This window comes from Cervus elaphus, chromosome 7, assembly GCF_910594005.1.
Source record: "Cervus elaphus chromosome 7, mCerEla1.1, whole genome shotgun sequence".
Classification (NCBI taxonomy): Eukaryota; Metazoa; Chordata; class Mammalia; order Artiodactyla; family Cervidae; genus Cervus; species Cervus elaphus.
This window is the reverse complement of record NC_057821.1, coordinates 8,845,390-8,869,272: the sequence shown is the minus strand read 5'-3', so window position 1 is coordinate 8,869,272 and position 23,883 is coordinate 8,845,390. Positions and strand designations below refer to the sequence as shown.

At 54.5% G+C, this 23,883-nt stretch overlaps 3 protein-coding genes across 4 annotated transcripts; all 3 read left to right on the top strand.

Moving 5' to 3' along the window:
* The first annotated feature begins 201 nt into the window (after positions 1–201).
* Positions 202–3,049, top strand: ZBTB22 (zinc finger and BTB domain containing 22). The gene is made up of 2 exons (XM_043907145.1): positions 202–347; positions 969–3,049. Exon 2 carries the CDS (start codon positions 1,038–1,040, stop codon positions 2,940–2,942), a length of 1,905 nt encoding a protein of 634 aa, XP_043763080.1. The 5' UTR covers positions 202–347; positions 969–1,037; the 3' UTR covers positions 2,943–3,049.
* A 361-nt stretch (positions 3,050–3,410) lies between these two features.
* Positions 3,411–15,820, top strand: LOC122696935 (TAP binding protein). Its single transcript, XM_043907146.1, has 8 exons — positions 3,411–3,980; positions 4,106–4,276; positions 4,463–4,723; positions 12,543–12,941; positions 13,336–13,677; positions 13,768–13,857; positions 13,989–14,023; positions 14,734–15,820. Exons 1-8 carry the CDS (start codon positions 3,944–3,946, stop codon positions 14,743–14,745), a joined length of 1,347 nt encoding a protein of 448 aa, XP_043763081.1. The 5' UTR covers positions 3,411–3,943; the 3' UTR covers positions 14,746–15,820.
* A 267-nt stretch (positions 15,821–16,087) lies between these two features.
* On the top strand, positions 16,088–23,670 carry RGL2 (ral guanine nucleotide dissociation stimulator like 2). 2 transcript variants are annotated; one of them, XM_043907138.1, is made up of 18 exons: positions 16,088–16,670; positions 16,843–17,042; positions 18,294–18,377; positions 18,635–18,813; positions 18,944–18,994; positions 19,084–19,381; positions 19,652–19,903; positions 19,986–20,089; positions 20,182–20,266; positions 20,345–20,413; positions 20,578–20,652; positions 21,185–21,217; positions 21,334–21,455; positions 21,551–21,646; positions 21,729–21,840; positions 21,947–22,237; positions 22,769–22,883; positions 23,005–23,670. In XM_043907138.1, exons 2-18 carry the CDS (start codon positions 16,884–16,886, stop codon positions 23,211–23,213), a joined length of 2,334 nt encoding a protein of 777 aa, XP_043763073.1. In that variant the 5' UTR covers positions 16,088–16,670; positions 16,843–16,883; the 3' UTR covers positions 23,214–23,670. The 2 variants fall into 2 exon arrangements, with proteins under 2 accessions (XP_043763073.1, XP_043763074.1); XM_043907139.1 differs by lacking the exons at positions 16,088–16,670; positions 16,843–17,042 and adding an exon at positions 17,485–17,616.
* Positions 23,671–23,883: the final 213 nt, after the last annotated feature.

Here is a 23,883-nt window from a genome sequence, read left to right as displayed (position 1 = left end):
AGCGAAGGCCTAGACCCATCGCCAATAGGAAGAGGCAGGCTTACCAAATTAAAGGGGAATGAGAGCTTCGGCAGACCCGAGTCCCGAGTCTTCAGCGGCGTACGAGACGTGGAACCTTTAAGGTGGAATGAAGCAGCCGTTCTTTAAAGGAGAAGTGGCCGAGTCGGCCGAGTATTGCCCAGCGGCTCGGGCGGGGTGCCCGCCTGTGCCTTTAAAGCCTGAGGGGCGGTAGGCGGAGCGGAGGCGGAGGGCGGAGGGAGTCGGCGCAAGATGGCGGCGGGAGGGGCCCAGGCTGCGGCTCTGGCCGCCGAGTGAGGGGCGGGGGGGGCCCGGGGGCGCGCGGCCCGGTAAGCGGGGACGCGCGGGGTTGGGGGGCGCCTTCCGGGTGGGAGAGGAGGTCGAAGTACCGCTTGGGGCGGAGCAGAGGGGGGCGGGGTCCTATGTAGGCGGGGGTACTCAGGGGCGGAGCCAAAAGGCCACGGGGCGGGTCTTGAGATGGGCGATTAGGGATAACTGGGGGCAAGGGGCGTGGCCAGCCAGGGGCATGGCCTAAAGGGAAATGGTTTTCGATGCCAGAACCGACCTGCCCCCCCCACCCAAGAAAAGTGTACAAAACCCCAGTAAGGTAAATTTTATTAAGTCGGGCTCTCAGGCAAATGGGAATTTCTGAGGGGAGTCACCCCAGTCCCCAGGAGTACCTTATTTCTCTAACCTCCAAAGAAAGAGCACTGGATTTGGAGTTAGGACTCCTGCGTTTGTGGGTGCTGCCACTTAATGGTGTGACCTTGAATAACCTCTTAATCTTTCTGAGCCTCAGTTTTCTCATCTGTCAAATGGGGTTGAGAGGAGTGCCTACCTTATAGTATCCTTGTAGGGGGTTACCCAGATAATAAATGTAATGTGTTTTTAAACTGTAAAGGGCTGTGTCATTATGAGATGTTATCATTCGTCTCTCTTTTTCTTTCCAGAGACCCCCCCGGCCGCCCTTCTCCTTCCCTTGTTCCTGTGGCTGGGGGGGTACCCCTTCCCTCCACACCATGGAGCCATCTCCTCTGTCTCCCAGCGGGGCAGCACTCCCCCTGCCTCTATCACTGGCCCCGCCACCACTGCCCCTGCCTGCAGCGGCGGTGGTGCATGTGTCCTTCCCAGAGGTGACCAGTGCCCTCCTGGAGTCTCTCAATCAGCAGCGGCTGCAGGGCCAGCTCTGTGATGTGTCCATCCGGGTGCAGGGACGGGAGTTCCGGGCTCATCGTGCTGTCCTGGCTGCCTCTTCCCCTTACTTCCACGACCAGGTCCTACTCAAGGGCATGACCTCCATCTCGCTGCCCAGCGTCATGGACCCAGGAGCCTTTGAGACTGTTTTGGCTTCAGCTTACACTGGCCGCCTCAGCATGGCCGCTGCTGACATTGTTAACTTCCTCACAGTGGGGTCCGTGCTCCAAATGTGGCACATCGTGGATAAGTGCACTGAACTCCTCCGAGAAGGCCGGGCCTCAGCTGCCACCACCACCGTCACCACTGCTGCAGCCACGTCCGTCACTGTCCCTGGTGCTGGGGTCCCCTCAGGGAGTGGGGGCACGGTGGCCCCTGCCACTGTGAGTTCTGTGCGCTCCCATGCCTCCAGCCGGGCCAGTGAGAATCAATCCCCCAGCAGCAGCAACTACTTCAGCCCCCGGGAGTCCACTGATTTCTCATCTTCCTCCCAGGAGGCCTTTGCAGCTTCTGCAGTGGGCAGTGGGGAGCGCCGCGCGGGCGGCCCTGTATTCCCCGCCCCTGTGGTTGGCAGTGGGGGTGCTACCTCTGTCAAACTGCTGCTGGAGGCAGATGAGCTGTGTGATGACGGTGGGGATGGGAGGGGTGCAGTGGTCCCTGGGGCTGGGCTCCGCCGGCCCACCTATGCACCCCCCAGCATTGTGCCACAGAAACACTGGGTATATGTGAAGCGGGGAGGAAACTGCCCGGCATCGGCACCCCTGGCTCCTCAAGACCCAGACCTGGAAGAGGATGAGGAGGAGGAAGACTTGGTGTTGACCTGTGAGGATGATGAAGATGAAGAGCTGGGGGGTGGCTCCGGGGTTCCAGCAGGGGGAGGACCTGAGGCTACCCTTAGCATAAGTGATGTCCGGACCCTGTCTGAGCCTCCCGACAAGGGAGAGGAGCAGGTCAATTTCTGTGAGTCCTCCAATGACTTTAGTCCCTATGAAGGTGGGGGTCCTGGGGCAGGGCTTGATGATTCAGGGGGACCAACCCCTTCATCCTATGCTCCTGCTCACCCTCCAAGGCCCCTGCTCCCACTGGACATGCAGGGCAACCAGATCCTAGTCTTCCCATCCTCTTCATCCTCCTCCTCCTCCTCACAGCCACCAGGGAACCAAGCTGAACACGGGGCGGTGACCCTGGGGGGCACATCGGCAGGGGCCCTGGGAGGGCCAGGTGGTACCGGTGGGACCCCTGGAGGGACAGGCAGTGGGGATGGAAATAAGATCTTTCTGTGCCACTGCGGGAAGGCCTTCTCCCACAAGAGCATGCGAGATCGTCATGTGAACATGCACCTCAACCTGCGGCCCTTTGACTGCCCCGTGTGCAACAAAAAGTTCAAGATGAAGCATCACCTGACGGAGCACATGAAGACGCACACAGGTCTCAAGCCCTACGAGTGCAGTGTCTGTGCTAAGAAGTTCATGTGGCGAGACAGCTTCATGCGCCACCGGGGACACTGTGAGCGACGGCACCACTTAGGCGGAGGAGGCGGGGCTGGACCGGGCCCCGGGGGCGGGCCCAGCGGACCGGCCTTGCAGCCCAAGAGAGAGTCCCCCGGAGGCGGCGGGGGCAGCGGCGACGAGGCGAGTGGGGCCACGCCCCCGTCCAGCCGATGCGTCTGGTCCCCGCTAAGTGTCCACAAGGTGGAAATGGGCTTCAGTGGGGGCGGCGGAGCAAACTGAAGGGGCGGCCCACTGGGGTAGCTTTCCGGGAAGAGAGATTAGGGATCACGACTCTGGGGCGCTGTGGACCCTAGGTGGTGTCCCAACACACTGTCTTCCTGTCTCTATGGACTTGTATATATATCCTGGAGGGGGAACCGCGTCGCACCATGGGCTACCCCATTCCACTCCTCAGCCCCTCCTCCCCAAAGTATCCCTGTAACTCAGCCCTTCCTTCCCTGCAGATGGGTGCACAGAAGCCCCAGCTCCCGAGTAGGGCGCACGTGGGGTGGGGGTGGGGGTGGGGGTGAGGGGGCTTGTTGAGCATCCAGGAGTCACTGGGTCAAGGGTCAGGTGGTTGTAGTCTGTACCTGAAGTCTGTGTTTGTGTAGTTGTGGGGACCAGGCCTTAGAGCCCCACCCTTGTCCTAGAATATAGCCTGCCCCCCAAAAGGATGTGCCCTTTATTTCTACCCTAATCTCTCCTCCCCCACTTTGGAGGTCCCCCAACTCAATTCTCACTGGGGAGAGGGGGGAATGGAGACAAGGAGGGACTAAGTCGTAGGAGTACAGGTTTTTATTTTAAATCTTATTTTTTCTAAACAGTGATTAAAATATTTATTGGTCATTTCATTTGGCTTCCCGACAACCCCGATGTGTCTGCTTGGGACCTGGCACAGGTGGGGGAAGGTGGAGTAATGGTTCTCAGGGAAGTGGATTCGGGGTTGGGGGGACAGGTGGGGGCGCCTCGGGTGTGGGAAGGCTCCCGGACTCTGCGGCGCTGGGTGGTCCAGGAGGGCTGGGCGGGGCTGAGGTCCCCAGACTGGAACTCCCCAACTGGAGAGGATGTTCTGGGATCCCCGCCTGGCGCAGGGGAGGGGGGAAGGCGGGGAGAGAACCTCCCTCCCACGAGCTTTCGCGTAACCTGAGAGGGGATTGCCTCCGCCCCACCTGCTGGCCTTTGGAGGAAAGTGAAAGTGAAAGGAGGAAGAGGCGGCTTCGGAGCTGAGAAATCCGAGCGCCATGAAGCGCCTGTCCCTGCTCCTCGCTGTGGCTTTGGGTGAGCGACCCCCGTGACTCTTTGCACAGGGAACGGTGGGAGGTGAGCCCGCCACGTCCGGGGATGGGGGAGGTCGGGTCACCTGAGGTTGGGGCCGTGCCCTCACTCGCGCCCCCTCTCCCCAGGCTTGGCGACCGCTGTCTCGGCCAGACCAGCGGTGATTGAGTGCTGGTTCGTGGAGGATGCGGGTGGGGGCAAGTTGGCCAAGAAACCCGCTGCCCTGCTGCTGCGCCAGGGCACGGAGAGCCCACCTCCCCGACCGGACCTCGCCCCAGAGCGCTACCTCAAAGTTCACGGTGAGTCATTCCGGACTCGCTCCCAACTCTGTTGCCTCCCCTGAAACCCCCCAGCCCTTTGGGTCTCAGTGACCTCGGGCCTCAGTTTCCCCCAGCTGTAAAGTGAAACGATCCTCCCTCTCAGTCTCTCACGACCTTTGCACCTTTGAAAGTCAACGCCTGCAGCTCCTCTCTCTGCGTTCACAGACCCCGCGGGCACCCTTCAGGCCGCCTTCAGGCGGTATCCCCGGGACGCCCCCGCGCCACGCTGCGAGATGAGCTTCTACGTCCCGCTCCCAGCCTCGGCCAAATGGTTCAGCGGCTTGACCCCGGAGCAGAGCTGCCCGCGGGCCCTGGACGGGACTTGGCTCATGGTCAGCATGTCTAGCCCGTTCCTCAGCCTCTCCAGCCTCCTTCGACCACAGTCGGAGCCTCAGCCGGAGCCTGCTCTCATCACCATGGCAACAGGTAGCTACAGAGGGGAATGGGAGATTACTGGGTAGATTGTAAGGGTCCAGATCAGCCGTTAACTCGCTCTGCGGACTTCAGCGAGTCGCTTCCCCAGTCGGGTCTCCGTTTCTTTATTTGTAAATCAAGGCAGTTCAGTTCCAGTTAAAATGTCTTTACCGCTTCATCTAGTCCCAACCTAATCTAAAATAAAATGCGTTTTGGGGCGGGGTTTTGGAGAGACGCGGGGCTTCCGGACACCTGACCTTAAGAATGGAGAAGGAAATGGCAACCCACTCCAGTATTCTTGCTTAGAGAATCCCGTGGGCAGAGGAGCCTGGTAGGCTGCCGTCTGTGGGGTCGCAGAGAGTCGGATATGACTGAAGCTACTTAGCAGCAGCAGCAGACCTTAAGCAACTCGCTAGACGAAGGGCTTGGGGAGGGTCTCAGAAGCAGGAACTTTGCTCCTTTCCTCCGAGATCTTGCTAGGCGCCACCTTTGCTGTTCACCCTGTTTTAAAAAAAACCAACCAACTGCCTTCACGCCCCACCGGCGCCCACATCCGGCGCTGGAGCAATCAGCAAAGGACAGGCTCTTGCCCTCAAGCGCATTAACCTCCCCTGACAGACTCCTCTTGTGGCTCCTGATGATGCTTTGACTCTGTGGTCATTGAATGGTGGGCTTGAGTTCATGGAAGGGAAGCGGCGGGGAACCTGGTCGTTCAGGCTGCAAGGACCACTTGCCGCATTGTGTAACCCGGTTCGAGGCCCAGGGGTTGGGCACTTTTCGGGTCTTGGGCGCAGGGAGTGGGCGGATAAAGCAAAAGTGGGGAAGATGCGACCTGGATTTGGGTTTCTTGGAGCTCTTCTCTGGAGGGTGATGGGAACAGAGTCCTTGGCAATTCTTAAACATTGTGTGATTTTATGGAAATGATACAGCCTGACCTGCTGGTTAACCACTACTGAGCACTACACCCTGCCTTCCCCAATAACTTCTCCCTGACATTCTCCTCACTGAGAGAATCACCCATGGGACTCAGCACCCACTACACAATCCTCACCTCTGCTTCCACCTCCATTCTTTGTCCCTAGACCTTGCCCAGGGCAGGGACAGAGGCAAACTGCTCCTTGTGGGGACGGTAGTTGTCTCTAGTGGGGAGGGATATTTCTAAGGCTGTTGGTTTCATGAGGTAGGGTAAGAATGTCCCTTTTTCTCTGAATCTGCTTTTCCAACTGTAAAATGTGGATGGCATTTCCCATCTGCATTCCCGTTGTTGTGACAATCAAGGGAGACACTTTGTTAATTTATTCACTGATTTAATAAATGTTTCTTATCACCAAGAATAAATTAGGGCCCTGTAGTTCTCAGTTCAGTCTGCAAATAAGAATCCTTAAAAATTTTACTCCAGGTGAATTAAATCAGAATCTCTGGGGTGGCCTTGAACACAATTAAGGGTCACAGAGGTGATCAGATGTAGAGTCTACTTTCAGAAACATTCTCATCAGATTTGTCATGGGTTAATTGTAGAGTAGATATAATGGTCATCTGAATTAAATTCACCCATTCCAGTCCATTTTAGTTTGCTGATTCCTAGAATGTCGACATTCACTCTTGCCATCTCCTGTTTGACCACTTCCAATTTGCCTTGATTCATGAACCTAACATTCCAGGTTCCTATGCCATATTACTCTTTACAGCATCGGACCTTGCTTCTATCACCAGTCCCATCCACAACTGGGTGTTGTTTTTGCTTTGGCTCCATCCCTTCATTCTTTCTGGAGTTATTTCTCCACTGATCTCCAGTAGCATATTGGGCACCTACCGACCTGGGGAGTTCCTCTTTCAGTATCCTATCATTTTGCCTTCTCATACTGTTCATGGGGTTCTCAAGGCAAGAATACTGAAGTGGTTTGCCATTCCCTTCTCCAGTGGACCACATTCTGTCAGACCTCTCCACCATCACCCGACAATCTTGGGTGGCCCCACATGGCATGGCTTAGTTTCATTGAGTGACACGACTGTGGTCCATGTGATCAGATTGGCTAGTTTTCTGTGATTATGGTTTTAGTGTGTCTGCCCTCTGATGCCCTCTTGCGACACCTACCATCTTACTTGGGTTTCTCTTACCTTGAACATGGGGTATCTTCTCACGGCTGCCCCTCCTGACCTTGAACGTGGAATAGCTCCTCTCGGCCCTCCTGCGCCCGCGCAGCAGCTGCAAAGTCAAGTGGGCCTTAGGAAGCATCACTACAAACAAAGCTAGTGGATGTGATGGAATTCCAGTTGAGCTATTTCAAATCCTGAAAGATGATGCTGTGAAAGTGCTGCATGCAATATGCCAGCAAATTTGGAAAACTCAGCAGTGGCCACAGGACTGGAAAAGGTCAGTTTTCATTCCAATCCCTAAGAAAGGCAATCCCAAAGAATGCTCAAACTACCACACAATTGCACTCATCTCACACGCTAGTAAAGTAATGCTCAAAATTCTCCAAGCCAGGCTTCAGCAATATGTGAACCAAGAACTTCCAGATGTTCAAGCTGGTTTTAGAAAAAGCAGAGGAACCAGAGATCAAATTGCCAATATCCGCTGGATCATCAAAAAAGCAAGAGAGTTCCAGAAAAACATCTATTTCTGCTTTATTGACTACGCCAAAGCCTTCAACTGTGTGGATCACAATAAACTGTGGAAAATTCTGAAAGAGATGGGAATACCAGACCACCTGACCTGCCTCTTGAGAAACCTGTATGCAGGTCAGGAAGCAACAGTTAGAACTGGACATGGAACAACAGACTGGTTCCAAATAGGAAAAGGAGTACGTCAAGGCTGTATATTGTCACCCTGCTTATTTAACTTATATGCAGAGTACATCATGAGAAACACTGGGCTGGAAGAAGCACAAGCTGGAATCAAGATTGCTGGGAGAAATATCAATAACCTCAGATACGCAGATGACACCAACCTTATGGCAGAAAGTGAAGACAAACTAAAAAGCCTCTTGATGAAAGTGAAAGAGGAGAGTGAAAAAGTTGGCTTAAAGCTCAACATTCAGAAAACTAAGATCATGGCATCTGGTCCCATCACCTCTTGGGAAATAGATGGGGAGACAGTGGAAACAGTGTCAGACTTTATTTTTGGGAGCTCCAAAATCACTGTGGATGGTGACTGCAGCCATGAAATTAAAAGACCCTTACTCCTTGGAAGGAAAGTTATGACCAACCTAGATAGCATATTAAAAAGCAGAGACGTTACTTTGCCAACAAAGTTCCGTCTGGTCAAGGCTATGGTTTTTCTGGTGGTCATGTATGGACGTGAGAGTTGGACTGTGAAGAAAGCTGAGCGCCGAAAAATTGATGCTTTTGAACTATGGTGTTGGAGAAGGCTCTTGAGAGTCCCTTGGACTGCAAGGAGATCCAACCAGTCCATCCTGAAGGAGATCAGTCCTGGGTGTTCATTGGAAGGACTGATGTTGAAGCTGAAACTCCAATACTTTGGCTACCTCATGCGAAGAGTTGACACGTTGGAAAAGACCCTGATGCTGGGAGGGATTGGGGGCAGGAGGAGAAGGGGACGACAGAGGATGAGATGGCTGGATGGCATCACCGACTCGATGGGCATGAGTTTGAGTAAACTCCGGGAGTTGGTGATGGACAGGGAGGCCTGGCGTGCTGCGATTCATGGGGTCGCAAAGAGTCAGACATGACTGAGGGACTGAACTGAACTGAACTGCATTGTAGAGCAGAAAGTGACTTGAGCTCTGAAAGCAGTGCAGATAGGGAGCCAGGGCGTGACCAGGTGAGGACGTTACTGCAGCTCATCCACCGCCAGGGTGAGAACCAGTTGCTGTGCTCAGGCTTCCTTTTCAAACATTCTTGCTTGATTAGGGATTTAAGAAAATGAAAGTTTTTTTTTTTTTTTAATGTAAAATTAAAAATAGACTCTCTCCAGGGTCACAGATCAATAATTTTGCTAGTATGGATTTATTTATACTTTATTTCTTACCAAATAAGTTATTGAGTACTCTAAAATGTTTGTTGACAAATACACTTTCTTAATATACTTTGTGTGTGTACTGTTTCTCATCATTCTTTTACAATTATTATAGAAAGTTTCAATGATACACTAAAGTAGAAGAGGAAAATGAACCCACCATACACCATATACCTACTTATATAGTTGTTATATTTACCACATTTGTTAATGGGAGTAACATTTCTTATTTCTTTATTATTTTTGGCTGTGCTGGGTCTTCGCTGCTGGGCGTGGGCTTGCTTCAGAGGCAGTGTGAGGGCTTCTCACTGCGGCCGGTTCTCTGGTTGCAGAGCGCAGGCTCCACAGTGCAGACTTAGTAGTAATTACGGCACATGGGTTTAGTTACTCAAAGGCATGTGGGGTCTTTCTGGACCAGGGATTGAACCTGTGCTCCCTGCATTGTAAAGGAGATTCTTAACCACTGGATCACCGGGGAAGCCCTACCAAATTGTTATACCTGTCCTCCTCCAATCTTCTGTTCTTTTTTGGAAGTGTTTTTAAGTGTATCCCATCATATTATTTTACTCATAAGTACTTCAGTAAACATCTCTATTACATCAGGACTTTAACATCCCCCCTACACACAACAGCATTATCATACCTAACAAAACAAATAATAATTCCTTAATATGGTTTAATTTCTGGCCCATACTAAATTTTTCCCAATTGTCTCAGGGATGCTGTTTTACAATTGATTTGTTTAAATCAGGATCAAAAAGATGTCTGTATTTTCTCTTTGGTTGTTGAATCTGCTTGGGCTGCCATTACAAAATATCGTAGACTGGGAGGCTTAAACAACAGGAATTTATTTTCTCACAGCTCTGGAGGCTAGAAGTCCAAGATCAGTGTGCTAACATGGCTGATGTCTGGTGAGAACTCTCCCCTTGTGGTTACAGATGGCTGCCTTCTGGCTGTGTCCTCACAGGGAGGGAAGAGAGAGAGAGCTTTGCTATTTCTTCCTCTTCTTACAAGGGCACCAGCTCTATCAGATTAGGGCTTACCTAAGACCTCATTAACTTGTATCACCTCCTTCAACTTCCTGTCTCCAAATACAGTCACATTGCAGGTTAGGACTTCAACATATGAATTGGGGGTTGGGTAAGGCAGAGCCACAAACATCCCGTCCACAGCAGTTTTATCTCTTAAGTCTCTTTTATTGTAATTGCTCCATCCCTTTAAATGCTATGATTTGTCATTTGTTCTGTAGATGTTCCCATATTCTATATTTGACCAGTTGTTTCCTCATCCTGTCATTTCCTGTGTTCCTTCTCCCTCCATGTTTTCTATACATTGATAGTTAGAGCTAGAGGCTTGATTAGATTTGGGTTTAAATTTTTTCAGTAATACCCTAAAATAGTTGTTGTCATTCACTTTTAACAGAAAAGCATAGACCTATATAATACAAACTGTGAAACAGTAGAAATTTCTTTACCAACAGGTTCTGGCCTTGTTGTGTTTAAAATGTTGTGTTTACATTTATATTTTTACAGAGTCCAGGTTGTGGAATGCAGGTCTAAAATTGCTTCAATAACCCATATTAAACAGCACTGTTAGCTTAAGATTTGTTTATTAATTCTACAGATTGATTCATACAATTCAAAAGTGTGTTTCTGGATTTAAATAAACTAAACTAAATAAACTAAATAAATAAATTGCTTACTTTTTTTACTCTCTTGAACAAAAACAATCCTATGAGGTTCAGAGAAGTTTAACTTTGTAGGCCTTAGAAGCTAGGATTAAAAGTTACATAAAGTAGGAAATTCCCTGGTGGTCTAGTGGTTAGGACTCTCCTATGCTTTCACTGCCAAGGGCTCCGGTTCAATCTCTGGTTATAGAACTAAGATTCTGCAAGCCAAGTGGCACAGCCAAAAAACAAGAATAATCACAAGAGGGGAAAAAAAATTACTTCCACTTGGAAGACCCAGACATTTCTGGCAGTCGAACAAAGCGAAGAAAAGCCCAGTGACAACAGATTTTCTGCTGGTCATAGAGAGGGCTTCTCCCTGGCTGGTTCTTAGGGTGCAAGAGAAGTCTGGAAAGGGAGGTTGGGGGCTAGATTAACAAGTTCCTTGAAAGCTGGGGTTTATAAGTGATAGGGAATCATCAGAAGTTTCATGTGTATGTGTATGTATGTGTGTGCCATTTTCCCAAAAGCCTGTTATTTTACTTGATTCCTACAAAAGGCAGGCAAGGATCAGTCATTGGACTAATGGGAAAAACAGAGATTAAGTCATTTTTCCAAGATACCCTGCAAATCCTTCACCATGATGATGACAGTAATGAAAATAGTAACAGCTAAACATTTTCTATACACCAACTCCTGTTCTAAGCACTTTATAGGCATAATCTTATTTATTCCTCTGAACAACCATAAGAATTAGGTACTGATGTTATACCCATGTCACAGATGAAGAAATATGAGACAGAGCAGTTAGGTAACTTGTCCAGGGACACACAACTTATAAGAAGCAAGGCTAGGGATTGAACCTGGGCCATCTAGCTCCAGCCTCTGCTTTTAGTTGCTAGCTTCTTAGGTAACTGGGATTTTTAAACAGGCAAGTGCCTAGGTCAGACTTGTATCCACGTTATTTGGTTATAGTGCGGGGGATGAAATGAAGGCGAGTGAGATCTGAGAGGAGGCTGCTGTAACTGTCTAAATGTATATCGATGAGCACTTGAGTCGGAAACAAATGTAACATCTATCTGGGAGACAGAATTAGGGCCTGGTGGGGATGGCACATAGCATGTTATATTTGGCAGTCTGTCTTTCTTATTAGACTGCACAGTTTGAGGGCAGGGGCTGCCTCTCGTTCACCACTGTCATCAACTTTGAACATCCTAGGTCCTCAATCAATATTAGTCGAATGAATGAATTAGAAGGAATCTTAGGGGTTGCAAATGCTTGCCTTTAGTGCCTGGGGGCTGGTGGTGATCATTTAAGGCAGGGAAGACCAGCACTGGAGCTGGGCCAGGGGATGTTCTAGAGATGCTGTTGAGTTGGGACATGTTATGTTTGTCTGGCAAATGACTGGCTGTAATCACAGCAAACACTTCTGTAGACGTACTGTGTTCCAGGCACTATTCTAAGCAGCTTTTATATATAGGTGTCTTTGTTCCCCAGATCAGTAGCAGATATTAAATGACTTAACCTTCGCTACTACAACTCCTTGGGATGGTGCTAGCAGCATCATCATTATCCCTATTTAGGAGAATATGAAACTGAAGAGTAAACTACCTGGCCCAAGGCCATATAACAGCTGCTGAATTGGGATTGATCAGGGCAGTCATGCCCCAGGCACTTAACCAGCCTATACTTGCCTCAGCAGAGCCCAGAGGTCTGTTCAGGTTTGGTCTAGAGCCGGAACCTTCCAGAGTTAGTAAATGCTCTGTATAGCACCACAGGATTGACAGTCATGAGTCATCACTGTCTTCACCAGCAAACTAAGAAAGGCCTGGCTCTTCAAGGGTGGATGTGGAGACTGGTGGGCTGGTTCAGGTAGTGTCACAAGTTCCCTCAGATCCCTCCGTCCCCAGGGCTGGTGCAGTACGGGCTGTGTGTTCTGAGCAGCCTTTGAAGGCTGCGCTTATTCACCTCGAGACCCCTCTGCTCATTCTGAGCCACAGTGGGTCCCACACCGTCCCAGGGCAAAGGGGATTTGCAGGGAGGGCTGGGAGGTGGTGAGTGTCCAAGGAAGTGTCCTTGGAGGGATGGGTAAATTAAGAGTTAAGTCCTCCCCATAATCCAATTTCTCTATTTTTTCCTCTTTCTTTCTCTTCCCCTCCCTACCCTTTTCTCCGCACCATCCCCAGCTGTCCTAACTGTCTTCACTCACACCCCCACCCCTCGCATCCAAATGGGACAGGATGCCTTGCTGGACTTGAGCTTTGCCTACGTGCCCCTCACCTCCAAGGCTGCTACTCCTCTGGCCCCAGGTCCGCCTCCCTTTGGGCTGGAGTGGCGACGCCAGCATCTGGGTAAGGGGCACCTGCTGCTAGCTGTGACTCCTGGACTGAATGGGCAGGTGCCAGCTGCCCAAGAGGGGTCAGTGGCATTTGCTGCTTGGGATGATGACGAGCCCTGGGGACCATGGACTGGAAATGGGACCTTCTGGCTGCCTGCAGTTCAGCCCTCCCAGGAGGGCACCTATCTGGCTACCGTTCACCTGCCATACCTACAAGGGCAGATCACCCTGGAGCTTGCTGTACAGAGTAAGTGAGAGGATGGGGGTTCTCATGGGTAGACGATGGTCACTAGGATTGTGGGCACTCCAGGATGGGAGGATAGTGGAGGAAAGGGTACTGGGTGAATACGGGGAGATAGACCGGGGTCCCTGGAAGTCAGAGGGGCAATGGGTAAAGGGTTCCTAGGGATCTAAGGGGCTTTGGGATGGAGATTCCCAAATCTGAAGGAGAAGGGGTCCCTGAGGCTGGGGACATGGCATGGAGATTCCTGTGAAACACCAATGGGGAGATGGTGGGTTCCCCACCCTGGGAGGAAAACCCTAAACCCCTGTCAGTACTGGGGAAGCCAGAGGGCACACAGAGACTCCAGGGAGGACTGTGTAGATCAATTCCCCATGCTCCTTTCTTCCTCTCTCCCCAGAAACCCCGACGGTGACCCTGACACCAGCGGCTCTTGTATGGGCTGCTCCTGGGGAGGCGCCCCCAGAGCTACTCTGCCTTGTGTCCCACTTCTACCCCTCCCAGGGCCTGGAGGTGGAGTGGGAGCTTCGGGGTGGCCCAGAGGGTCGCTTTCAGAAGGCTGAGGGCCAGAGGTGGCTCTCGGCCCTGAGACATCACTCAGATGGCTCTGTGAGCCTCTACGCACATCTGCAGCCGCCCCCGGTCACCAGTGAGCAGCATGGGGCCCGCTATGCCTGCCGGGTCCACCACCCCAGCCTGCCTGCCCTGGGGCGCAGTGCTGAGGTCACCCTGCAGGTGGCTGGTAAGAGCCTGGAGGACGGAGAAATGGGGTGGGGGTGGGGGATGTGCCTGGGAATTTCAGACTCACTCTCTTGCCCCTTCTGCCTGCCAGGTTTCTCTGGCCCCTCTCTGGAGGATGGCATCGGCCTCTTCCTGTCTGCCTTTCTCCTCCTTGGGCTCCTGAAGGCACTGAGCTGGGCTGGTGAGTGTGAGCCCCACCCAGACTGGGACCCTTGAGAGGCAAGGCATTATCTGCCTCCTCCCGTAAGTCTGACACTCATCCCTCTGCCCTACTGCTCCTCCATCCCATCTCTTCTCAATCTCTCTCCACAGTTGCCTACCTGACCACACAGAATTCAATGGAAAAGGTAACAACACTCCCCTTACCTTTATTTTTCCCTTCTCATTTTATCCCCTTTCCCCAACTCCTCACCCAAGAGGGAGGCTGCTGGCCTGGTGGGCAGAATCCAGCCTTGGAATTCACACAGACCTGCATTAAATCCTGCCACTTCAAACAGGCTACACCTGTTTCCTTGGGTGTTCCCCCCCTTTTCTAAAGGGGGAAAAATGACTTAGGCAGTGATGTCCTATAGAAATATAACACAAGGCACATATGTAAAGTTAAATACATAGTCTAGGGACTGCATTAAAAAGGTAAAAGATATCTAATATATCCAAAATGTTGGCATGGCAACATGTCATCAGTATAAGAAATTATAATGTTTTCTCCATCCTAAGTCTTCAAAAGCAGTGGTTTATTTTAAACCTGTTTGGACTAGCCACATTTCAGATGCTCAACAGTGAGCATTTGTGGTGAGTGGTGGCTACCATACTGGTCAGCAGAGCCTCAGAGGGCTGTTGGAAGGATTTAACGAGATAGGGCATCTCCTTTGAAGGATGCAGGAGCAAAAGCACTTGGTGCAGTATCTGCCAGGCTTAAAATACACAGAAAATGTTAGCCTCTTTCTGCTGCCACCTCTGTGCCCATGACGTTCACTTGTCTCTGGACTGACCATGAGCACTTCACCGTGCTTTCTAAAACCCTGAATTCCTCACCTCCTTTTTATTTCTCTTCCAGAAAACAGAGTGAGGCCAGCTCACCACCATCCTGGGGAAGCCACCATCCTCTCTGGTCTAAGCTACTGAAATAACTCCCCAAAATTGTAGGCCCTCTGTCCCTGCTCCCTCCAGTCTCTCTCCACTGAGCCGCTGAAACGCTTTCTGAAAAGACACAAGGCATTCACCTCCTTAGGACTCTAGAGCAGCGGTTCTCAAAATTTTTGGTCTCAGGATCTCTTAAAAATTATTAAGGACTCTATAAAGCTTTCCCTTATGTAGGTTATAAGCCACAGATATTTATTGTACTAGAACTCAAAACTGAGAACAATTTAATACACAGGAAGACACAAGAACACGTTCCATTAGCTGTGGGGACGATGTCAGTGCACATCAGGAAAACGCCAGTGTACATTTTTTTAGTGAATGAGAGTGAAAAGGTAAGTAACAGTTTAGGATTGTTATGAAAACAGGCTAAACCTCACGTAGCCCTTGAAATAGTCTCAGGGACCTCTGAGACAGGAACCTGTGCTCTAGAGGCCAAATCCATTCTTTCCTGCCTTGACTCAGTGCATCCCTGCGCTCCAGCCACTGCTTACCTTTTCAAGCCCGCTTAGTGCTCTCCCGCCCTCCTCCCGTTGCTCATTACACCTAAAGCTGATGGTTTTCTCCAATGGCCTCCCACTCCCGCTGGGTCCCAGAGCATTGTTCCCTCTGCCTGGACTACAGACCAGGTCAGCCTCGCCCCCTCAGACCGCCGCGTGTCCCGCTGGTGCGTTTCACCACGGTTGTATTTAAGTGATTGTGCGAGTCGTCGTTAAAAGCCTGCCTCCCTGCCCAGACTGTTGGCTCCTGGAAGGCTGGGACGGCCCTGTCCTTCCCTGCTCTGTCTCCCGCGCCTGCACAGGGCCCGCTGGAGGGTGCTCAATTTAAGAAGTTCGCCTTTTTTCGTCCGAAAGATTAAAAAACGTGTTGGATCAAATAAACTACTGGAAGAAGCATGCAGCGGCTCGGCTGAGGGGGACCTTCGAGGGCCAGGTCGGTCGGCCCGACAGACGCAGGGTGCCGGTCTAATCGTGTGGGAATAAACTCGTTACAGTGTTTTTAAAGGGACGTCTCAGTTCTACCTCAGGGACCCTCTTTCCAGGCGCTGTTCCTTCCTTCACGCGTGGTTCCTTCCCACGGCCCTGCCTCTAACCCCTTGGCGGCACCCGATGCTCCTTTGGAAGGGCCTGAAGCCGGGCGCCACCCACGGCCGACAGCTTGCCCTCAGGCCGCGGGCACTCGCGGGTTACCAAGGCAGCGGAGAGGCCGGCCTCGGCGCCGGAAACAACCCCCGGCGCCCGCTCTGGGACCGGAAGTGGCGGCTTCCTGCCCCGCCCCCTCCAGAGCGGGCGGGAGCCCCGGGCTCCCCGGAAAACCCGGAACGGATTTTGGCCCTCTACACGCGTGGGTGGGGGCGGAGTGGAGCCTTGGCGTCCCGGAGAAACTGGGTCCGTCCCCCCCGACACGCTCCCCGCGGGAGTTTTAGCCTCGCGGTGTGCGAGGAGGGGAATGTCAGATTCGGCTCTCGCCCTTCCCCGGGGGCTGGAAGCGGGAATCCCTGTCCCCACTCAGCGCAGGGCAACGTGGGCTCCAAGCTCCCCGAGGACAGTCGGGCTGGAGACCCGGGCTCCTGGGTCCCGGCCCCGGAGCGTCCGGCGCTCCTCTTAAGTCCGCGGCCCTGGCTCCTGTCCTCACTTCCTTCCCTTTTTGGCTCCTGTTCTCGGGGCGGGCGGACGTCGGGGGGGAGCGGAAAGGGCGGGAGGGCCCGGGAGTCTGGCGGGGCGGGGGGGGGGGGGGCGTACAAGGGGGTGCGGAAAAGCCAGGGACGGGCTCGGTCCGGGGACGTGATCCGGGGCCGGAGACCGACGGGAACGGCGACTCGGGAGCCGCGCTGCCCCCACCCGTCCTGAGCAGGTCAGAGCCAGAGCCCCCCGTAACCCCGCCCGAGCCCGTGCTCTTCACCTCCCGTCCACACAACGCCAGGCCCCGTGTGCCCCTGCAGCGTTGCTCCCCAGCGGCTACCTGGAGCCCACCTTCTGGGGCCCCGCGCCCCCTGACTCCCCTCCCCGCTCCTGTCTCTCCTCAGGCGCCCCCATGGCCCGACCTCGCTGACTCCTTCAGCCGGCCATGCTCCCGCGGCCCCTGCGGCTGCTGTGGGACACGAGCCCCCCCGGGGGAGTCGTGCTGAGCAGCTTCCGGAGTCGAGACCCCGAAGAGGGTGGGGGCCCCGGTGGCCGGGGCGGGGGCGGGGGGCAGGAGGAGGAGGAGGACGACGACGACGACGAGGTGAGGCGCGGTGTCCCGGAGACTCTTTCCCCCTGCGTGTCTGTGTCCCTGCGTCTCTTCCTGCCTCAGCCCCTGCCGCGCCTCTCGCCGGAGTCGGCCCGTGTCCTCCCGCGGGGAGCCCCGGCGTTTCCGAGGTTCTGTGCGGCACAGGGACTCAGGAGCTTGCGCCGTTCCCGCCCGGCGCGTGTGGCTGGCTGCCCTGCGGGTCCCTGGCCCTCTCCGCCCGAGCCGAGTGGCCCGTCCCTCCGGGCGTGGAGTCTAGGTCCCTGTCTCCCTCCGGGTGTCTGTTTGGCGGGGAGGGGTTTGTTTCCACAGTAACCCGCTCCTCAGACTCCGGGATTGGGGAGGGAACCCTTCGATTTCGTGACCCCTCCCCCCTCCGCCGCCGGGGACTGGGCGGAGGCGGGAGCCGAGGCGCTCGGACCGTCGAGGGCCGCCCCGGGCCGAGTGGTTAGTGGTCACCTGCTTCTCTCCGGGGATAATGGCGGTGGCAGGAGTAGGATTCGGGCCTCAGGAGGGGCCGAAAGTTGGATTTGGGGCCCCGAGGCTTTGGACGCTCCTGTCCAGAGTCTGGGTGAGGACTGACTGGGTGACTAGCAGGGCTGGTTTTTCGGGATCGGTTGGGGGAGCGGCCGGGGTCACATGACTCTGCGAGTCTAAACCACCCCCCCTCCAACACACACACACCATCCCCACTTCCCCTTCTCCTTCCTGTATTGGGATCGGTGCCGCCGCCCTGAGGGGGGTCTCCAGAGCTGAGGAGGGACCCGGGGAAAGGGGGCTAAGGGGACTTACTCTTTGGGCTTGGCTAGTTCCTGCGGGGGAGGGCGGAGCATGCGGTTGTGCCCGTGACTGAGGTTTCAGCTTCTCAAGGTCTCTGCCTCAGGCTTTCTGTCTCTCTTGCTTCTCTCTCCTTCTACCTTTGCAACCTTGATTCTTGGCTGTTCAGGGGTTCAGCTCTGGGGGGAAGGGGCTGCAGCGGTCACCAGGCTCAGGGTTCCTGCATTCCCTCCAACTCCCAACTGCAACCCCTTAGACTCCACCGGGCCCTGAGGCGGCTTGGGGGGGGCTGTCTGGGCCCCAGTGGGGAAGACCTGGGGTCACCAGCCCCCCCCACCCCTCGTACTCGCTGGTACTGTCCCCCTCCGCAACAGGTGAGGGGTACAGAGGGAGGAGCAGGGCCTGGGGGTGAGGGTTGGGCAGTGGGGCATGGTGTGGAACCATCTGACCTCCCCTTCCTTTCTCCTCCAGGCCCCTGTGTCTGTCTGGGAGGAGGAGGAGGATGGTGCTACCTTTACAGTCACAAGTCGCCAGTATCAGCCTCTTGATCCCTTGGTGAGATTATAACTTTGACGTCTCACCTCTGACCTACCACCTTCCAGTTCCCCTGCCTCCCGCTGACTTTCTGGCCAGAATACTAGGTTGGAGGTTTGGAGACTGGACTCAGCTGTGTGACTTAGTTCGAGTTGTTTACCCTCTCTGAATCCTAATACAGTGAGGCTGAATCATCTCCTAGGTCTGGGATTTCTCCCAGAGATCTATCGGGGGAGAGTTGAAAAAAGGGTCAGTGGCTGGCGCTCTGTCTCCCCCAGGTCCCAAGGCCTCCTCCGCGTTCCTCCCGGAAACTCCGAGCTGGCACCCTGGAGGCCCTGGTCAGACACCTGCTGGACGCCTGTACCTCAGGGGCTGACATGACCTTCACAGCAGCCTTCCTGGCCACTCACCGGGCCTTCACCTCCACGCCTGCCCTGCTAGGGCTTATGGCTGACAGGTCAGGCTAATAAGGGACCAAGGGTCATTGACATGTCTTGACTTTCTAAAGCCAGACTATCCCACCCAAATTGTCAAAACCGCTAGGGTTTTGGAAAACATGGACACATAGAATCTCTTCCCTTCCCCAGGCTGGAAGCTCTTGAATCTCATCCCGCTGATGAGCTAGAGAGGACAAAAGGGTAAGTGACCCCTGATTCTTGACCTTACAGTTTTCTCTGGCCAAGCAGCAGCCTGACATTTAATTCCCGGTGAATTCCTCTTCTCCCAGGGTAGCCATCTCTGTACTGTCAACCTGGTTGGCCTCTCACCCTGAGGATTTTGGCTCTGAGGTCAAGGGTCAGCTTGACCGGCTTGAGAGCTTCTTTCTTCGGACAGGGTATGCAGCAAGGGAGGGTATTGGGGGGGGCGGCGCTGACCTCATCCGCAACCTCCGGTCCCGGGTGGACCCCCAGACCCCCGAACTTCCTAAGCCCCTGGCCCTCCCCGGCGATCCCCCTGCTGACCCCACGGATGTCCTGGTGTACCTCGCTGACCACTTGGCCGAACAGCTGACCCTGCTAGATGCGGTGAGACCCTGACCTCTGACCCCCTGACCCCTGCTCCCCTACTAACCTGTCCCTAACTCCACATCCTTACCTGGCTTCCAGTCCTTCCTTGTCCAGCTCCCAGCCTCCGCTGTCCACCCAGTTTTGACCTTCCCCTGTGTCCCCTTGATTGTTGCCCTTCAAACCCCATGCCCCTCTGGTTCCTTGGCCACCTGAGATCCTCACACCCCTGACGCTGGAAGGCTGACCTCACTTGACTATGAACTTTAACCTCTTACCTCTGCCCTGCAGGAGCTGTTTCTCAATCTGGTCCCCTCTCAGTGCCTGGGGGGCCTGTGGGGTCACAGAGACCGGCCAGGACATTCTCACCTCTGCCCATCTGTCCGGGCGACTGTCACACAGTTCAACAAAGTGGCAGGGGCAGTGGTCAGCTCTGTGCTGGGGGCTACCTCAACCGGAGAAGGGCTTGGAGAGGTGACCGTACGGCCACTTCGTCCTCCCCAGAGGGCCCGGCTCTTGGAGAAGTGGATCCGCGTGGCAGAGGTAAGAGAGAGGCTTGACCCTGTTAGGGATCAGGGTGTGGAAAGAGGTCCCATAACTGTGATCTCTGTCTGTGACCCCACAGGAGTGCCGTCTGCTTCGAAATTTTTCTTCAATGTATGCTGTGGTATCAGCCCTGCAATCCAGCCCCATCCACAGGCTTCGGGCAGCCTGGGGGGAAGCAACCAGGTGGGGAGGATGGCGCCCTGGAGGGGAGTCAGAGCTGGGAGGGGGCAGCTGAGCTAGGCCCCTCCTCAAGGCTGCTGCCCCCCACCCCCCAGGGACAGCCTCAGAGTCTTCTCCAGCCTTTGCCAGATTTTCTCTGAGGAGGATAACTATTCCCAGAGCCGGGAGCTCCTGCTGCAGGTGAGGCCCCATTCCCTGGCATTCCCGCCATCTCTGCACCCCGCAACCCCCCATGTCACCTTGTTCTGTCACCATCAGGAGGTGAAGCTGCAGCCCTCTCTGGAGCCAAATTCCAAGAAGTCCCCGAGGTCTACCTCCCGGGGTGGGGTGAGTGACCAGTGGGGGTGGAAGCGCTAGGGTTGGGAAGGGGGGCACAGCAGGGGGAGGAGAGTTAAACTTGTTCTGGGGCAGTGGGGTAGGAAAGTGTAAGAGGGAGGGGGAGCCCTGGGATTAGTGGCAGGGGTAACTGACTCTCTGATCTCTGATTTCAGGGTGTGGTCCCATACCTTGGCACCTTCTTAAAAGACCTCGTAATGCTGGACGCGGCCTCTAAGGATGAGCTGGAGGTCAGTAGTGTGTGTGTGTGCATTATGGTGATGGAATGAAGAGAACTCAGGGTCAGACAGGCCACTGTCCAGAGGGGGCTGCAAGGCAGAAGCAGTGAGGGCCAGGACTCTGTTATTTTGGCAAATCTGCTTAACCTTCTTGTGCCTCAGTGATCTGTAAGTGGGAAACTAGTGACAATATCTACATCAACCCTTTATTATGAGGGTTAAATGAATTCGTGTTTGGCGAGTGCTCAGAGGATGCCTGAGGTGTAAGCATATGTACACAGAGTTTGTTAAATAAACCAAAGCTGGGATCTTGGGCACGTTCCTTTTCTGATCTCTAATTTTCTTCTCTGTAAATTGGCCACAATTTCTACCTGTGATGTTCAATGTAAAGGGTAAGGTAGCAGGCTGAGGGTGTGATGGATGAGAGGGGGAGGAGCAGGGGGCCAGAGGAGTCAGAGAGGCCAGTGACGCGTGTGTGTGGGGAGAGGGGATATGCTCTCTGCGGCAGGGTCAGGACCTTCACCCCACCCCCTTTCCCTTGCAGAATGGATACATCAATTTTGACAAGCGGAGGAAGGTGAGGAGAGTGCTTGGCCAGATGCCAGCCCCCTGTAGCCCATCCCAGGAAGGGGAGAGGAGGGCAGTCAGGGCTCCCTGGGTCGGGCCTCCTGCAGTCTGTGGGCTCCTTCTTAGGAGTTTGCTGTCCTGTCTGAGCTGCGGCGGCTCCAGAACGAATGTCGTGGCTATGACCTCCGACCTGACCCCGATATCCAGCGGTGGCTACAGGGGCTCCGGCCACTGACAGAGGCACAGAGGTGACTGGCTGGGTGCGGCTGGGACTCCAGGGCACAGGCTGAATGTGGGGGTCGGTGTGTCCTGTCCTGACTTCTGCCCATTGCCCCCTCCCCAGCCATCGCGTGTCCTGTGAGGTGGAGACGCCTGGTAGCGGTGACCCGCCTGCCCCGCGGGTGCTTCGGCCGACACTGGTCATCTCGCAGTGGACAGAGTGAGGGAGTCAGTGGTTGGAGGGCAGTCTCTTGGGGACTTGCCCTTCTTCCTCTGACCCTCCCAATCTCCTGCCACTCCAGGGTGCTGGGTTCTGTTGGGGGTCCCACCCCGCTTGTCTCTTGGGACCGGCCCAGTGTAGGGGCAGAGGAGGTGCCTGGAACCCCCGCCCCACTGCTGACCCGGCTGGCCCAGGTGAGCTCCACTCCTGACCTCTGATCTCTACACAGACCCTGACTTTGTGCCTCTTTCTCCCTTGGCTTTCCTGCTTTCATGCCAGTTCCGTGTTGTTGGTCCCCAGCACATGAAGTGGCCGTCTGTCTCATCTCTGGACTCCGCCCTGGAAAGCACCCCAGCCCTGCAGAGTCCAGCTGACCCCAGCCACCTCTCTCCCCCAACTTCCTCCCCACGGCCTTCTCGAGGTCACCGCCGCTCAGCCTCCTGTGGTTCCCCACTCAGTGGGGGTGCAGAAGGGGCCTCCAGGGGACCTGGCTGTGGGGGAGGGGCGCCTGGGCCAGGGGCCTCTGATTGCCGAATCATCCGAGTCCAGATGGAGCTGGGGGAAGACGGCAGTGTCTATAAGAGCATCTTGGTGAGGGAGCTGTGGGTCAGGAGGTAGGGGTGGAGATGATGTCTTAGGTGTCAACAGCCAAACAGGAGGATGATTTTAGTTTTAATTGACCTTTGGTTTTAGCAGCCGTGTTTTATTTTGAAGGTTATTTTGTATTAGCTGCTGCACTTTAAACTTTGGCTGTCCTCTGAGATTTTCAGAACCAACAGTGGTTTCCCCAGAGGGAACATCCCGGCAACCATGTGGGCTGGCCCATGGGGTCCAGGTAGCCACCATGTTGGGTTTCCCTGATAACTCAAAAGTTTGGACAAGGGCAGCCTTCTCTGTGGAGAAGGACATGGCAACCCACTCCAGTATTATTGCCTGGAGAATCCCATGGACAGAGGAGCCTGGTGGGCCACAATCCACGGGGTCGCAAAGAGTGAGACACGACTTGGCAACTAGCAGCAGCAGCAGCAGCCTTCTCTGGTGGGATCACTGGCTGGGGCTGGAAGGATGCAAGGCCAAGGTCCTCATTGCAGTAATTGCTCTTTTGGTCTGCTGTCCTGCCAGGTGACAAGTCAGGACAAGGCTCCAAGTGTCATCAGTCGTGTCCTTAAGAAAAACAATCGTGATTCTGCGGTAGCTTCGGAGTACGAGCTAGTGCAGCTGCTCCCAGGGGAGCGAGGTCAGGGGCTGGGAGGGAAAACAGACTCGGGAGGAGAGGGTCGCCCACCGGTGGCAGTGCTGCCACACCCAGGGGGTCGTGCGGGAATGACTGCACTTGACACCTCTCTCTCAACCTTCAGAGCTGACCATCCCCGCCTCGGCCAACGTCTTCTACGCCATGGACGGAGCCTCACATGATTTCCTCCTGCGGCGGCGGCGGCCCTCCAGTGCTCCAGTGGGCCTCGCCAGTGGCCCTTCTGCCTCGGGAACTCCCCCGAGCGAGGGAGGAGGGGGTTCCTTTCCCAGGATCAAGGCCACAGGGAGGAAGATTGCCCGGGCACTGTTCTGAGGAAGCCTTGGTGGTTCATAGAATTCATGGTGGCCATTCCAAATGTGGGGAGCCATCCTGAATGGTGGCAGTTGCCACATAGGGAAAATATCCAGAAGGGTGGCCAGCCACCCTGGGGCAGTGAAGCACCACTGGTTCAGCAGACAGCCGACTCAGCCTGTGAAACTGGTGATCTTGGTGCCTGAGTGGGATACCTGTGTATAGCTTCTCACCTGCCATGAATGCAGCACACAGCTAGTACTGGGGAAAAGATCTGGTTTTGATTCCTGGCCACATCCTAGCATGCCAAGGGCCAAGGAAAGGCCTGGAAGGAGGAGGAGAGGAAAAGCCTAGAGGCTCTGAGTCCCAGGGGAAGGGAATGGCAAGAAAAAGTTTTTCGCAGGAGCCTCCTCTTCCTTCTCTGGAGGTTCCTGTCACTGTGACAACACTAATAAACCAAAACACTACCTGAACTCTACTCCTGTCCTCACAGTCTGTACAAACTAGCTGCTGGGAGTCGGGGTGGGGAGCTGGCTGAAGGTGGACCCCATGGAAAGAGAGGGGCCCAACCTTATCTGTCCGTGAAAAGCTGGATGCAAGGGCTTGGTGGGAACGGTTTCCTCAGAATGGTTTATTCCTCCCCAGCAACTTCTCCACCCCTGGTCCGTTTACTGGCTCTTACATTGTTCTC